This window comes from Dipodomys ordii, unplaced genomic scaffold (genome assembly GCF_000151885.1).
Source record: "Dipodomys ordii isolate 6190 unplaced genomic scaffold, Dord_2.0 Scaffold23, whole genome shotgun sequence".
In the NCBI taxonomy this organism is placed as follows: Eukaryota; Metazoa; Chordata; class Mammalia; order Rodentia; family Heteromyidae; genus Dipodomys; species Dipodomys ordii.
The window spans coordinates 5,510,425-5,527,525 of NW_012267239.1; the positions used below are offsets into that span (position 1 = coordinate 5,510,425).

The 17,101-nt window shown below is 54.5% G+C and overlaps 1 protein-coding gene across 1 annotated transcript; it reads left to right on the plus strand.

Annotated features, from left to right (window-relative positions):
* Positions 1 to 3,308: 3,308 nt before the first annotated feature.
* On the plus strand, positions 3,309 to 14,647 carry Crybb1 (crystallin, beta B1). The gene is made up of 5 exons (XM_013014360.1): positions 3,309 to 3,485; positions 6,901 to 7,019; positions 9,564 to 9,696; positions 13,158 to 13,300; positions 14,464 to 14,647. Exons 1-5 carry the CDS (start codon positions 3,309 to 3,311, stop codon positions 14,645 to 14,647), a joined length of 756 nt encoding a protein of 251 aa, XP_012869814.1.
* Positions 14,648 to 17,101: the final 2,454 nt, after the last annotated feature.

Here is a 17,101-nt window from a genome sequence, read left to right on the forward strand (position 1 = left end):
TGCACCTCGCATCCAAGACGTGAGAGTCGGGTCCTTGGGGGTGAGGCTCAGGCCAGCCTGCCCCAGGCCCAACTGGGAGCACGGGGTCCTTCCGGGGCGGGCTTGTGCTCCATGGGGACAGGTGACTCAGAACGTATAAAGGCGTGAACTGGGCGCCAGTGGCTCACGCCTGCAGTCCTAGCTACTCAAGAGGCTGAGCTCAGGAGGATCATGATTCAAAGCCAGCATGGGGGAGAAAAGTTCTCGGGACTCTTTATCTCGAAAATGACTGGCAAAAAATATAAGTCAGGCTGGAGGCCTGGTTCAAGTGGTCGAGCACCCACAGCTGTGAGCAAGAAAACCTCAGTGAGGTTGAGGCCCTGAATTCTAATCCTAGCACCAGCAAGCTAAATTAAGTACACATCAAGAATGAGGGAACTTGGCTTCTGAGAGCTTGGATGCAGGTAGTACAAAGCCCTGAGCCCTGATTCCTATAGGCGGGTGGTTAAGGAAGCTGGGAGGGGCCAAGAGGAGCGACTTCAGCCTCTCACCTGTGAAGGAGGTGATTGGGGGTGGGGAGGTAGAACCTCAGAGGGTGGGAAGAGAGAACCCGTCCAGACCCCTCTATCCATCCTCTGCTCCCACCTTTGGGCAGCCAGCACAGTGCTCCAGGAGGCCTTAGAACAACCCCTCCCCCCAGACTCCTGGCCTGGAAGCTGAGATCTGTAGGTGGCTGTACCACGGCTCTGGGCCCAGGGTTCCAGTGGGTGCCTCCATTCTGTGGTTGCTGCTTTGCCTTCCCTCGTGTTGGTTGGGGATGAAAGGCAGAGGGGAGGCCGGGGAAGGAGGAGGAGGGCTGGGGGCAGGGGGGAGACCAAGCCAGCGCTGGCCCCAGGCCAGGGTGACCACAAGGCAGAGCCTGTCACCCCCCCACACACACACAAAGGGAGTGACAGGAGCCATGGGACATTGCACGTGCCCCTAGGCAACCTCCGGCCACTCCACCGGGCCTCAGTTTCCCCATTTTGGACCATCTGGTGTCTCTCCATCATTCTGATCTTCCTCATCCTGCCTCGACCTCTCTCTGTCTTCTTGTCCGTCTCCTTCGTGGCCTTCTGTCCCCTTCCTTTCTCTTGCTCTTTGCCTCCCCCATCTCTCCCCGCTCACCCCCTCTGGTATGATCCAGGGGACAGACAGGAGGAGCCCGCTCGGGCCAGAGTCCTGGGCCAGCTGTGGGGGTCAGGGGCGATGGGGACACTGAGTGTGGCCTTGGACAAGGGCGGCTCTGAGACAATCCAGATAACAGGACTGGAGGCAGGGGACAGACAGATCAGGAAAGGACGGGGTACCTGCCCCCGAGTCCTGACTGTTCAAGCCCTCTGAGCGCACGGTAGCCCGGCCCGCGGCCTTCTCCCTGGGTCTTGGGTCCAGGCGAAGGTCAGGCATGGTGAGAATGCAGCACACAGGCCCCTCCTGCCCGCCGGCCTGCACCAGCCCTCGCCCTCCTCATCCGTGAAATGGGTACACACAAGATACAAAGCAAAGCAGCTTGTCCTGGGGCCAGGTGTGTGTGTGGGGAGGGGAGCAGAGATTCCACAGAAAGAGCACTGCGGACACCAAGCAGACAGGAAGTGCGGAGGACAGGGACCCCAACAGGCCTTCCCCAGCCTCTCCCCGGCTCTGCTGCACATACGGTGCAGCCTCTCAAAGCTGCACAACTCAAGGTGCCCCGGCCAGGATTCCAACCCAGGTGCCCGGCCTTCCTTTCTCCAGGGCCTCTTCTCCCTGCCCGCCCCCCCTCCTCTACCCAGCTGCCCGCAGGGACCTGGGCCTGGCCCCGGCCCTGTCCTGGGCAGCCGAGGTGATGGAGAGAGGGGTTTGCAGGTCGGGAGGTGAAGGGCTGCGGGCCAGGGCTTTGCTGCAAGCTCTCAGGCTCACAATGGAAATCGCTGCTCTGTGCAGTAGCCGAGCGGGGCCAGGCCCAGGGCCCCTGCGCGGGCTGCTGAGCCAGCTGCCCCTTTGTACTACAGATGAGAGGGTCCGGCGCCTGCCAGCTTATAAAATGGGGGGTCAGCCCCTAGGCACCCACAGCACGCGCCTGTCCTCCCGAAGGAAGCCCCACGTCCACAGGTAAGGGGGTGGGGGCTGCTATACTGCTGAGGGCTGAGGGGAAGGAGGAGAGAGGCACAGACAGACAGACAGACAGACAGAAGATGGGTAGGGGAGGCCAGAAAACACAGAAAAGATAAGCCAGTGGGAGAGACACAGCAATCAGGAGATGGAGACAGAATCAATAAATGGTGGACAGCAAGAAGGAGTCATGGGCCAGGGAGAAGATGAGAACATTCAGGAAGGCATGCCCCCCCAGGGGTTCTGGCGTGGGGGCAGGGAGGTTGTGGGGAGGCCCGGCTGCGACCCAGGTGGCAGAGCACCCCACAGGAAAAAGCAGGGGCGGGTAATGGCCGTGGGCTTGCTCTGACTAGAGATTTGGGAATCCGCGGGGCTTAGGCTGTTGGGGTGCAGTGGGGGGATCCTCCAATGTCGGCAAGGTTCAAAGGAGCATTTTCTGCCCCTGAACCTCCCCCCGCAATAGCCCATGTGCCCAAGCCCTTGGGAATCGCTGGTGCTGACCAACGTCCTCTCTCCCCGGGGTCCCCACGGCCACAGCCCTTGTTTTTTAGACGCCTCCCGTGGGCACACCCTGCCCTGTGTTCCCCTGGGCCCAGCCCGGCTCAGCTCAGCACCCACGGGGCTGCGGCCTGGGGTGCCTTTCTGTCTGGGCCCTAAACCTAAGTACCCAGCAGGGTGGTGAATAGCCCAGCTTCCGGGGCTGAGCTGAGATTGGACCCCGCAGCTGCACATCTGTACACAGCTGTAGGCAGGGTGTTTCCCCCCCCCTCCTCATTCTCTCTCTCTCATTCTGAGCCTCAGGGAGGGTCGGGTCATGATCCCAGCTACCCCGAGGGTCAGGATCCCATCTGAAAGAAACAAACCCAGACCAGCTAAGGGAGGTAGTTCAGAGCCGGGGGGAAAGGGAAGGGTGTGGCCGTGTGTGTGTGTGTGTGTGTCTGTGTGTGTCTGTGTGTGTCTGTGTGGTGGGGAACAGCATAAGCAAAGTCTTAGAGGAGAGTTCATCAGAACTGGGGGGGTGGACCCCAGATAGGAGGCCCTTGTCTAGGGGACGGGGATGAGACATAATATTTCAAGACTTGTGCTTATGAAGGAGCACGCAGGTGTGTAAGGGGGAGCAGGTAAGAGCGGGGAGGCGGCCACCCCGGAAATCACCCAGGCCTCAGGCTTCCCCACTGACCTCCACTGCAGCACGAGCCATGTCTCAGCCTGCCAAGGCCTCGGCTACCACAGCGGCCGTGAACCCAGGGCCCGAGGGCAAGGGGAAGGGAGCCCCGCCCACTGGACCAGCCCCCGGCCCCGGCCCTGCCCTCGTCCCCGCATCCGTGCCAATGCCCAGCGCCAAAGTGGGCGACCTGCCTCCTGGGAGCTACCGGGTAAGGACGTGGGCCGCTGGGGGGGGGTACGCCCTCTGCTTCCTCCCCCATGTCTGCCCCCTCCCCCTCCCCCTCCTCCGAGTGACGCAGCTCCCTCTCTATAAAAGATGCATAAGGCCGGGCAGGAAAGGTTATGTACACCTTCTCCACTTACCTGCAGCTTTCTAACTGATGGTAGGGTATCAGAGGGCAGCCAGAGAGGAAGTAGAGCCAGTTCTCAGAACTAAATAGAGAGCTGGGACTGCTCGCCGGGCATTGCATTAGTGTGCAACAAACACTGGACCATCATCCCAGATTTGTTGATGGACAACGAGCTCTCACTATTTTACTTATTTATTTTATTTATTTATTTTTTTTGCCCAAACCATGATCCCTTGGATCTCAACCTCCTGAGTAGTTTGGATTACAGGTGTAAGTCACCGGCGCCTGGCTTTGTGAAACTCTTATCTCTAATTAACCATCAAGAAGCCAGATGCGGAGCTGTGGCTCAAGAAGTAGAGCATCAGCTTTGAGGTTTTTGTTTTTGTTTTTTTAAAGCTCAGGGACTGCTTTTAGGGCCTGAATTCAAGCCCCAGTACTAGTGCGTGTGCCTGTGTGCACGCACACACACATACACTACTTAAAAAGAAAAAAAAAAAAAGGAGTAAGGTCCAGACCCTTCTGAAAATCTGTTAAGAAAGTCTGAGAGGACACCAGGTTCTGGCGGCTCCCGCCTGTCATCCTGGCTACTCAGGCGGCTGAGATCTCAGAATCCAGCCCAGGCAGACAAGTCCCCATGTGACTCATATCTCCAATTAACGATTCAAAAGCCAGACGGAAAACTCTGGCTCAAAGTGGTAGAGTGTTAGCCTTAAGCAAATAGCTCAGGGACAGCGCCCAGGCCCTGAGTTCAAGTCCCACAACCACCACCAACAACAAAAAAGTCAGAAAGGCCCAGGAAGAGCCCGGCATCGCCCCCTGGGGTTTGGCTGTCAGGATGCAAGTTCAGATGCAAGAACCTGACATCTTAGGTTCATGACACGCTCACTCACCCCACTGGCCGGTACACAGCTAGCTTTTCATTTATATTGTTGCAGTTAACCGTTCATCTCAGCTCACTTTTTAACAAGGCCATCAACAGCCACAAACCCACTGTCTATAGAAAATCCAAGGCTTGGCTAAGCACTCCCTTAGCTTCCCCTGGGGTCTCGACTCCTCCTCCTTCCCAGTTCTAGACTTCTGCCATCTCCCCTTCCCCCGCCCCTCCAAGTTCAGGATCCGCCCGACTTAATTTCTACCAATCATTCCAGTAAAATCATCCTTAAAAAAAAACTTACTGGAATATACTGTAGGTGGTTATTCTGCGTTTTCTTTTTCTCTCGTCACTTGCTGGATGATCCCTGGCATCCTTCCTGGGAGCTAGCAGCCCCCACAATGGCTCCTTGGTGGGACCTTGGTCTGGGCTCCTGTGACAGTTCCCAGTACGGACTGCCACTGTCTGGCTGACTGCACCCCTTATCTGAGTGATAAGGCTGTGATAAGGCGGTGATCTTTCCAATGGAGCTGACAGGAGGGCTTTGATTGGTTGGTTGTTTGGAGGTACCCGAAAATTGAATTAATGCCTTGAACCATGCTAGACAGATGCTCTACCACTGAGCTACAATCACAGCCCCTCTTCCTTCCACCCCCTCCCTCCTTTCTTTTGTTTTGTTTTGTGTTTTTTATTTTATTTTATTTTTGTCGGTCGTGGGGCTTGAACTCTAGGCCTGAGCGCTGTCCCTCAGCAATTCAGCTCAAGGCAAGTGCTCTACCACTTGAGCCACTTCCGGTTTTCTGGTGGTTTATTGGAGATAAGAATTTCACAGACTTTCCTGCCCAGGCTGGCTTTGAACTGCAATCCTTAGTTCTCAGCCTCCTGAGTAGCTAGGATTACAGGCGTGAGCCACTGGTGCCAGACTTTATTTTTTTGTCAGTCATGGGCTTGAACTCTGGGCCTGGGCGCTGTCCCTCAGCTCTTCAGCTCAAGGCGAGCGCTCTACCACTTGAGCCACAGTGCCACTTCCAGTTTTCTGAGTGGTTTATTGGAAATAAGAGTCTCACGGGCTTTCCTGCCTGGACTGGCTTTGAACCGCAGCCTCCTGAGTAGCTAGCATTACTGGTGTGAGCCACCAGCACCTGCTTCCTTCTTTCTCCTTTTATCCTTCCCTCCCCCTTGTTCCCTTCCTTCCTTTCCTTTTTTGTCTGTCATGGGCCTTGAACCCAGGGCCTGGGCACTGACCCTGAGCAATTTGTTCTCAAGGCTACCACTTGGAGCCACAGTGCCACTTCTGGTTTTTGAGTGGTTAATTGGAGATGAGGGTCTCACGGGGACTTTCCTACCCTCGCAGTCTTTGAACTGTGATCTTCATGTCTCAGCCCCCTGAGTAGCTAGACTTGCAGGACTGAGCCACAGGCACCTGGCCTTTATTTTCCTTCTCTTTTGGATGGTCCTGGGGTTTGAACTCAGGGCCTTATCCTTGCTAGGTAGCCTACTCAAGACTCCAGCTTTTTATCGTTGGTTGGTTGTCTTTCTGTTTGTTCATGTGCATCTTTTTTGAGATGGGGTGTTGCTCAGGGGGCCAGCCTGGCCTCTAGCTTCTGGGTTCCAGCGATTTTCCTGCTTGCACTTCTTGCCTGAGCAGCTGGGACTGCAGGTGTGTGCCACCATGCCCGGGTTTGGCTGGGATGGGCTTCTTCCTGATGTTGGGGGGCTCTCGGCAGAAGATTCTCTCTGGGGGGCCTGTGGGGAGTGGGAATGTAGTGTGGAGGCTTCAGGAGCCTCCTCCCCCCATCTCAGAAACCAGAGGCTTCCGGAAGGGAGACAGGTGTCTCTGTTCACTGAGCGGCAAAGCTCAGGGTCTGCACAGGAGGAGTCTTGGGGGGGCGCGGTGAGGGTCAAGGGGAGAATGATGCACCGGGCATGGGGGGAGGAGTGCAGAAACCCAGCTGCAGTGATCACAGAGTGTTGTCCTCTGGCTGACTTGGCATAGGGAAAGACTCAGTCAAGCCTCCACACAAGAGGTAGAGGAGGAGCAATCCTGGAAGGCTTCCAGGAGGAGGTGACATATGAGGCGAAGCTGACACAGCCTAGAGCATAACTTGGTGGCCGGTGTTCCAAGATTGGGGTGGGGGAGGGCAACCGCAAAGAGAATGCTTTCAGAGCGAAGAACCAATGCAGAGCAGGATCTGACAGGGCCATGCCCCCTCCCCCCACCATTCCTAATGAGGGAGGGGGGAGCAGATCTTAAGTCACCCGACAGAGGCCCTCAGGCCTCACTGACCCTTGGGACCTGCTTGGTTTGGTTTTGGGATGGGGGGTCAGGTTGTACAGGTTGGGTCCTTCCCCTCAGTCCGTACTCCCCCCCATCCTTGGGATATGGGGGCTTCTCTCCTGCAGCTGGTGATCTTCGAGCAAGAGAACTTCCAGGGCCGCCGGGTGGAATTCTCCGGGGAGTGCCTGAATCTGGGGGACCGTGGCTTTGACCGAGTTCGGAGTCTCATCGTCATCTCAGGACCGTGAGTGTGGGGAGGGGGTGGAGGAGGGGGGCTTCACACCTCAGACAGCACCAGCAGCAGCAGCATCACCAGCAGCATCCCACACCCCCGGCATGCAGCAGGTGCGTGCCTGGGCTCTGCTGGGCTGCCCTGTGTGGGCACAAGGGAGAGTTGCCCTGCCGGAAGGTAGGACACAGGAGCTGGCCACCACGGCTCACACCTGTCATCCCAGCTACCCAGGAGGCTGATATCTGAGGACCAAGGTTTGAAGCCAGCCTGGGGAAGGAAAGTCCCTGGTGAGACTCTGATCTCCAATGAACCAGCAAAAAAAAAAGTCCAAGGTAGAGCTGTGCTTCAAGTGTTAGAGCACACCAGCTCCCCCCCCCCCCAAAAGCTTAGGGACAAGTGCCTAAGCCCTGAGTTCAAGAATTGGCACTGACAGAGAGAGAAAGAGAGGGAAACTGAGGCTTCGAGGGGCAAGCCTCAAGCACTGGCCTCACACAGCCCTGACTCTTCCCAACTTGGGCTCCATGGAAGGAGGGAATCTCCATCCTCCACCCATAGAGGCTGTCCAGCTGAGGTCAAGGTACTCGGTCTGCTCCAGGGCTGGACCCATGCCGGCCCCTTGGCTTCTGATTCTCCACCCCAAACCCCTAGGGGCTGGTCAGCCTGGGTTCTGGCCATCCCAGGGTTGTCTGCTCTGCAGAGGGCAAAGGTCATCAGACAAGCTTGGATCCCAGATCAGTCCCTGGAAGTACCTCCTGCAGTCTCTGCACCAGGAGTGGGGGCCGGTGGGGAAGGTTAGCATAGAGGAAACCTGGTAAGTACCATGATGTATGCCTAGAGAGGGCTGTCCAGGCTGTGGGTCTGAGCTTATGGGAAGACAGACAGTGCACAGCCCCAGCCCGGCCTCTACCCCCCAGGCCTTCCTCACCAGGCCTCTCCAGCACCTCCACAGGGCCTGTGCCCTCAGGCCAAGGTCCCTGGAACTCCAGGCCATTTCTTTCTTTCCCCTAAGCTGGCTGGGCAGGGGGAGGGGGTGTGGAGAGGCCTAGCTTCAGGCAGAGCCCATCTGCATTTCTGCTGGAGGACAAATACTCCGGGTTTGAGTCACCCACGTCTAAACCAAGCCTGCAGCCCCACACTGCCCACATCCGGCTGTTTCTTTTCCTAACAGGGCTTGGGGGAGGGGCACAGCTGGGCCCCTGTCGGCTTGTACCAGGCATGGAAGGGGTACAATGGGGGGGGGATACAGCCGTGGGGCCCCAGTGATCTGGCCAAACTCCCAGGGGAGTTCAGGGGGCAGTGTCACCCAAGGTACCTGTCATACTTGGATCTCCAGAGAGGACCAGGCCCACTGTGACTCAGCTCCCAGGAGACTCAGAAGAAGCCATCTGTATATCCAACCACCCATCCACCTGTCTACCCACAAATGTACCCATCTACCTATCCATCCGTCATCCATCCCCCCATCTACCCATCAACCCACCAATCTAACCATCCATCCAACCTGCCAACCCATCCATTCCTCTGTTCTTTGCTGTATTCTTTTTCTTTTTGCCAGTCCTGGGGCTTGAACTCACGGCCTGGGCACTGTCCCTGAGCTTCTTTGGCTCAAGGCTAGCACTCTACCACTTGAGCCACAGCACCACTTCTGGCCTTTTCTGTGTTTGTGGCACTGAGGAATCGAACCCAGGGCTTCCTGCATGCCAGGCACGCACTCTACCACTAAGCCACATTCCCAGCCCTGCTGTATTCTTTTCTCTTCTACTGCAGGCCAGATAGAGCGAGGCTAGCTTGACTCCACTCTGGAGTCACCCAATGAGGCTGGCTCATTCCCAGACCTAGGTCTCCTGGGATGCTCTGTTCCTTACACCATGAGGACGGGTCTCCTCTCCCAACTGTCTCAGGGGGAACATGGTCCCAGGAGCCCTTGGGGAGATGAGACTCCTCTCTTCATGGGCCTTCTTCTTTATGGAATGAAAATTACTTTCTCCCCCTAGATTCCCAGGACCCCCAAAGACAAACTCACTGCCCCGCCTTAGCCAGGTGGTACTGGAAAAGCATCCATAGTCCCTCATCAGACTTCAGATTTCTAATTAGTCCTCCTAAGGGAGGCTAGATGCGGTGACTGGCGGCCAGCACCCTTGCTACAGGGGGACCATTGAACTAGACAGACAGTGATCCAGGCATGTACCTAAGCAGGAAGGGAGACTCTAGTCTCAAAAAATAAGCCTGGAGGTGATGAGCACCAAGTCTAACAGGCATGAGGTTCTGAGTTCAAATCCCAGCCCCACCACCATCCTTATAGGACTTCGGAACCGTGTGTGAACACAGTCTGCATATTATCTCATTTAGGCCTCCACTGACTTCAGAAGGTAGAGGAGTTGGGGGCGGTGGCGGCTTCAGAAAGGTTGCAGCCACTACTCGAGGTCACACAGCACAGAGTCAAACCTAGACAGCGTGGGGCGCCCTGAGGCCTCTCCGGATGTCCTCAGGACCTCAAGAAGGTGGAGGGGTTGGGGGATCAGCTAACAGCCTTTCCCCTGGCCCTTGACCTTGCAGCTGGGTGGCCTTCGAGCAGTCCAACTTCCGCGGGGAGATGTTCGTCCTGGAGAAGGGCGAGTACCCGCGCTGGGACACGTGGTCCAGCAGCTACCGCAGTGACCGGCTCATGTCCTTCCGTCCAATCAGGATGGTGAGTGGGCGTGGTCTGTGGTGGGCGGGGCTGGTGGGCGGGGCGCTGAGGTCTCTGTCATCCACCCAGGACTGTGAACCCAGGAAATAGAAACACAGAGATTTCTCGTTATTAGAGCCAGCAGTAATGAGAACCAGTCCTGGGACTTGAACTTGGGGCCTGGATGCTGTCCCTGAGCTTTTTTTTTTTTTTCCTTTAAGGCTAGCACTGTACCACTTGGGCCACAGCTCCACATCCAGCTGTTTTCGTTTTTGTTTTGTTTTGCTGGCTCGTCGACAGTTAGCATTATCACAGCCTTTCCTGCCTGGGCTGGCTTCGAATCTCAATCCTCAGATCTCAGCCTCCTGAGCAGCTAGGATTACAGGTGTGAGCCGCCAAGTGTCCAGCCTCAATTTCAAAACAGGGACAGGGGACATGGTGCAAGGCAGTTGGAATGTCCTGCTAATAGCCGACAAAGTAAATCAGCCGATAATATTTAACTAAGTGGGCAGACAGAAGACTCAAGCGGAAGAAGTGGAGACATCCCCCTTCACTTCATTCATGGTTTTCCCACAGTTCCAAGCGGTGATGAATCACCCGCAACTCCATCTTACTTGCCAGTGCCAGCCTGTGTGGTACCCATTTCTCCAGATCACATCACCTCTGGGGCTGGGCGAGAGTCCCTATCTTTGCCATACAAGCTCCACTCCAGCTAGTCTCCATACAGCCAGGGCTGGTCCCGTGTTCTGCTGCCTCCTGTCCATCCTCTTGCTCCTTGCCTGGCCTGGGCCTACGTCATCCTTTCTTTTCTTTTTTTCTGCCAGTCCTGGGGCTTGAACTCAGGGCCTGGACACTGTCCCTGAGCTTCTTTTGCTCAAGGCTAGCCCTCTACCACTTGAGCCATAGCATCACTTCTGACTTTTTTCTGTTTATGTGGTACTGAGGAATCGAACCCAGGGCTTCATGCATACTAGACAAGCACTCTACCACGAAGCCACCTTCCCAGCCATCCATATCCTTTCTGAGCAGCCCCTTCCCTCTCCCTGCTAGGTTCCAGCCCCATCTCCAGGTATAAAGGATTGGGGGGGGGGAATCTTTCCAGGGAAAAAGCCTGGCTTGAGTGGGCACCTGTGGCTCATGCCTGTCATCCTAGCAACTCAGGAAGTTGAGATCTGAACCTCACAGTTCAAAGCCAGCCTGGGGCAGGGAAGTCCTTGAGATTCTTTATTCCAATGAATCACCCCCCCAAAAAAAAAACAAACAAAACACCGGGAGTGGAGCTGTGGCTCAAGTGGTAGAGAGATGGCCTTGAGTTGAAATGCCTGAGGAACGGCAGCAGCTGTTGGGCCAGACGAAACCCTTGCCCACCCACAGGTTCACCGTATAAATCTATTCAGATCCTAACCTCAGAAATCAGTCTGGAACCACACAGCCTTGGAGGGGCTGGGCCTTCTCACTAAAGTGGTAGAAGAGGTGAACTGAGGGCTCTGACCTGGGGAAGGGGCAGGGTCTCCCCCTCCCCCAGTTTTTGAAGATGGAAAACCCAGAAAGCCTGGAGATGAGCTAGAAGAAAAGCCATCAGGTCTGTAGCGGAGGGAGCCGAGGAAGGAGGGACAGAAGAAGGAGGAAGGGAGTCGATGTCTATCCGTAGAGGCCAGCCCGTGCAGGGCCTCCTAGAACACAATGAGGAGTCTGGTCTCCACCCCACCGGCAGTGCGGGACCATGGCTTAAGCCTCACCAGGCCCTTGAGACCGTCCCAGTGTTAAGTGTATTGTTATCATGGTTACCAGGGAGCTGTCAACGTCATCAGGAGCATTTTATACTGCCTGGCTCAAAGTTCGCCACACCCCTAGTTCCCACCTCACACCCCTCTCCCAGTCTTTGCCTCTGTGTCTTCTTTTCTACTCAATCTCTTTCCTGCACCCCGCCCCCCCATACACACATACACACTCCCTTTTCCATCTTTCACATCCTACTCAACTTCCAAGGCCCCACTGAAATATCCCACCCCCTTCTCTCTGGAAGAACTCACTGACTTGCTTTGTCAACCTTCTTCTGTTGGAGTTTTTCATAGGGGGAAGTTGGCCTGTTCTGCCAGCTTCCTCCTGCTGCTGGTGAATGACAGTCACATGATGCGTGTGCATTTATAGTGTGCCTGCTCTGTGCCGGGTGATTTCCCTTTCTTTCACAGAATCCTGACCACAGTCAGAGACGGCTGTTGCAACATTCGTGTTAAAAACAGGGAAATTCAGGCTGCAAATAGTGGGTGAAGGGCATAAGGCCACGTCCACACATTGGTGGCCTGGCATTCAAACCCAGCCCCGTGGGACACCAGAAACTGGAGGTTGGCATTACTCTGTCTCTGCTCACCTGTTCGTCTTTGTGGCACTTTAATAAAAACACGTGCAGGGCCGAGCTGGGGCTGGCTCCAGGGTAGAGTGGTCGCCTGAATGCCTGAGGGCCTGATTCCACTCTCCAGAGTCCTCTTCAAAACAGACAGACAAACAAAAGAAAAACTAATAATAAGGGTAACAAAACTCAGTGCAAGCCAGACTTGAATCCAGTGCCCAGGTGCCCGGGTGAGCCTTTTCCCTTGCTTTGGCTGAACCACAGCTTGGGTACTTACTACCCGTGATCCTGTGCAAGAGGCAGAGGTAGCCGTAAGCCCATTCCCTAAGGGAGCACAGGGAGGTGTGGAGGGGGAGGGTCAGTGCATTCAGGTCAGAAGCTGGACTCGAAGTCAGATCTGTGTTCCACCAGGACCCTTCCATGACTCCAGGGCCCATTTGTAACTCTTATAGCTTTATTTATAAGACTGTTGATGCCAAAAAAAAATAGATTTTAAGGAATGGGAAATATTGCCAGATTCTGGTGGTTCACACTTGTAATCTCAGCTACTCAGGAGGCTGGGATCTGAAGATCATGGTTTAAAACCATCCCAGTTTTGAGAAGTCTGTGCAACTCTTATCCCAAAGGCTGGAGCCCTAGCCTTGAGTGAAAAAGCCAAAAAGAGCTCCAGGCCCTGAGTTTAAGCCCTAGTAGCAGCATTTGGATACACACACACACACACACACACACACACACACACCAGAATAAACAGTCTTAGACTCAGAAACGTTGATTGGGCCTAGGAATGATCTGTCTGTGAACGTTTCTGCCTTTTGCCAGCTGTGTGCTGTCGACAAACTAGTCTGACCTTCTCTGTGCCTCTGTGGCCCTGGCTATCACCATCACAACGGTCATAAGAATGCATCTGAACGTGTGGTGCATAGCTGACATCCAGCTCAGTGACAGTACTGCCTGACTCAGTCTACCTGCAGAATACCCCCATGATGACTAGGTTGCTATCATCCATCCGGGAAGAGCCCCCTAGTGGTCGGTGCAGATTTAGATTCCCCCCCCTCCCTTGGTTCCCAGAGGCCCCTCTGCATCCCTCCTCCCTGCTTCTCCCTGTGTTCCTGACCTTCCGGTGCCTTCCCAGGATGCCCATGAGCACCGGATCTGCCTGTTTGAGCGTGACAACTTCAAGGGCAACACCATGGAAGTCCACGAGGACGATGTGCCCAGCCTCTGGGTGTACGGCTTCTGTGACCGTGTGGGCAGCGTGAGGGTCTCCAGCGGAACGTAAGTACCCTCCCCCTCCCAATGGGATGCCAAGGCTGCTCGCCAAAGCTCCCAGGGCCAGTTGGCTCCTGCTCCTAAGGTTTGTTTCGGAAAAGCCTCAAGCTTCTGGGCAGTAGTCAGACTCTGACAAATGTCACATCAACAAATCCAGCTGTTGGTTGTTCACAAAGTCGGTAGATTACTGCTCAGCCAGAGTGGGACGGAAGTGATCATCAAGTCTCGGTAGAGTAGATGTGTGAATGCAGGGAGGATGAACGTAGGGACTTCTGTGACTGATTCTGTGGTCGGCAGAGGGTCCTCCACTCTGCTACTGATAGGCTGGGGAGGGAGCCTGGGTGAGCTGCACATCTACCTCTCTGGGCCTCAGTATTGCTGGCAGAACAATGGGCAGATGAGATTCTTCTAAAAAGCTGCCATTCAACTCCTAGGAGTTCAGATTTCCCACGCAGAGGCCCCAGGATCAGGGGCCAGACAGGTGCCAAAGGAAGCTACTTTTACCTACCTCCTGCCTCCAAACACCCAGTGCAGAGACTCCCTGGTGTCTGGACAAGAGTTAGGTTCCTAGTTACACCTGCAGATTCTGTGCGAGGTCCTGTAAAACTCTCAGGGCCTTGGTCTTTTTCTCGCTCTGTTCTCTTCTCTGAAATTTGGGGCCCTGCTTCCTGACCTGTGAGGATGGCTGGGGTACAGAGATTTCTCCTAGGAGGCCAAAATGTAACCCAGGTTTTGAAAGCTAACCAGGGAGTCTGAGAAGGACCTGGAAAGATCTTTCCAATGAATCTTTGATGGTCACACACAGTATGGTATTAACCATTTGAAGGAAACCAATGGAGTAACACACCTCCTCGTGTCTCTGCATCTGCTGCTACCTGTACCACCATAGCTCGTCCATGGCAGAGCTAGGGCTTGAACTCAGGCAGGTCTGACACTAGATGGGAGCTCACACAGCTTCCCTTGAGTACACAGGAAATGGGCTGGGACACAGGCTCCCTCCTCCCATCTTTCTCCCTGAGCTCAGCAGCTCTAGGTGGGCTGGGAATGTGGGTTCAGGTGCCTAAGCCATCCAGCTCTGTGGGACCCGGGCCCAGGGACTAAAGGCCCAGGGTCTCTGGGGTGGTGAAGCGGGGCTGGCTGCCTCCACACTGTCCTTCCTCTCCCTGCAGCTGGGTGGGCTACCAGTACCCGGGTTACCGTGGATACCAGTACCTGCTGGAGCCCGGGGACTTCCGGCACTGGAACGAGTGGGGCGCCTTCCAGCCGCAGATGCAGGCCGTGCGTCGCCTGCGAGACCGGCAGTGGCACCGTGAAGGCTGCTTCCCCGTGCTGGCTGCTGAACCCCCGAAGTGAGCCCCCCAATACCCTCATGTGCCCTGCTCCCCTGCCCCAGACCTTCCCCAGGCCCCAGGCCCTTGTCTTACCTATGCAAATAAAAGTTCCTAAAGCCAAAAATAAAAGTGTCCAGGGTCTGTGAATTGTGTGTGTGTGTGTGTGTGATTCACAATCCCTTCGGTGGGGTGTCCTCAGTCTTCATGATAAGAGAGCATGCCTAGCTACTGGAGACTCCATTTTGCAGACCTGCCTGGTGTGATGCCAACCTGTCACCCCAGCGGTTCAGGGGAGGCAGAGATGGGAGGACTGAAGTCTGAGGACAGGACAGGCAGGAGCGCCAGCCTCTTCCTGAAAGGTAACAAGGAGCAATCAAGGTGGGGGCGTGGCTCAAGGTGTAGGGGGCGTGGCTTGAATGACAGGGCCCTCGTGGTGGGGGCGTGGCGAAACCGTCGGGAGCATGGCTGTAGGTGGGGGCGTGGCCAGGTGTGAAAGGCGTGGTTCGCGCGGTGGGGGCGTGGTCAGTGGTGAGGGCGGAGCTCCAGAGGCTTGCCTAGCAAATACCAGGTCCTAAATTCAAAATCCCAGTAACACACAGACAGACAGACAGATATTAATATAGATATCTATATCTATGTATTCATGTACAGATAGATGCATGTATCAACAGATAAATACAGCAAAGATCTGTATCCACACTGTCTTAGCATGTCTTTCGGATTCTTATTTAACTTGAGGCTCAGAGAGGGGGGACGTGACCCGAGGTGACACAGCGGGCAAGTGGAGCCCTGGAGCCAGGGGATCTGACCCTGGAGCCCTCACGGTCACCAAGTGGGGTTTTCCACATCTCACCCGTCACCTTGTGTGCCACTGAAATGCCTCCCCTAGGGCTAATGAAGTTCCCAGCGTGCACCTCTTCCCAGCCAGGTCTTCAGCAAAGGGTGAGGCAGAGTTTCAGGAGAAAGGGAAATCTGGAGTTAAAGAGTGAACACACCAGCCCCGCCCTCCCACTAATTGTTAAAGTCCTTTCTACCACTCACCTAGGTCTTGAACCCCTCATCTGTCTCTTTTGTTTAAATTAAGAGATACAGGCCTTGGGCCCCAGCGGTTAATCTCCCAGGTACTAACTAAACATATGTAAATTTTTCATTGTCTGCCTTTAAAAACCCCACTTAACTCCCCCCCTCAGGGCTGAGCGATCTTTGTTGGGCAATAGCGACTCTCTGAGCCCCCGCTGGCTGTAATAAAGGACCTTCCATTTCTTCACTTGCAGCCTCTCTGTTTCCACTCATCTGGGCATAACACCATCCTGGGTTTGTTTGCTTATACCACACAACACCTTGTCTGGTAGGGACTTAATAATTCTATTGACATGGATTTACTAGGTTGCACTCGAGTGCATTGATTTGTGAATCACGCTTCACAACTGTCCAGGAAGTAGAAATTCAGCCTCAGTGGCCACAGGCAGGAAGAAATCCTAGGAATAGATCAAACACAATTTCAGGCTGGCCAGAGCTGCTGCTGGCATTAAGGTGATGAGTGTTTTACCTAGCCAACCTGACTCCAGCGGAGCGTCTCCTCCAGGCCCTGATTTCTGGAAAAAAACGTGGAAAAGAGCACTGCTTTTGTGTAGCCAATTCATTTATTCCTCCAGACTTTACAGACTCAACCCCACTGTGAGCATTGATAGTAACCTTTAATCCTGGCAGACTAGCCTGGCTAAAGGGCGTGGCTGAGAATGTCTTTCTGGACTGGAGAAGAAAGTATTTTCCAGCTCCCGTGTGTGTGTGTGTGTGTGTGTGTGTGTGTGTGTGTGTGTGTGTGTCCACTTTGGGCTCTTTGCTGGTTCACTGGAGATAAGAGTCTTTCAGTTTTATCTGACCAGTCTGGCCTCTAACCAAGATCCTCAGATCTCAGCCTCCGGAGTAGCTAGGATTACAGAGGTGAGCCACCTGCACCCTGTCTGTCATTCATTAAGTACATTAATTGTCCAAAGGGGTTTTCCAGGCAGTGTTTCACACCTGCATATGTCCACAGACGTTGTTTGATCTGCTCCACCCTCGCTCCCTCTCCCTGTCCCCATGCTGCCACTTCCTATTAGTCAACAGCTCCTAGCAAGTTTTGTTTTTCCATCTTCTTTCATTGGTGTAACATATTTCACTACTGTTCACCTTCTAACATTCTCTTTTCCTTCTCTTTCCTACTAATTCCTTCAATTAGTCCCACAACTACAAACATTCTCTCTCTCCCTAGATATCTATCTATCTATCTATCTATCTATCTATCTATCTATCTATCTATCTATCTATCTTAGCTTGAAAGGTGGAACTGGAGCTGGCTTGAAGAATTAGGAGGATGGTATTCCAGGCAGTGGCGACTGCAGGCGCCCTGACACACCGTACGGCGGCTTTGTATGAATGATTAAAAAAAATGATGTCAATTCTCCCAAGATAGTTCACTGCCATCTGTCAGAAA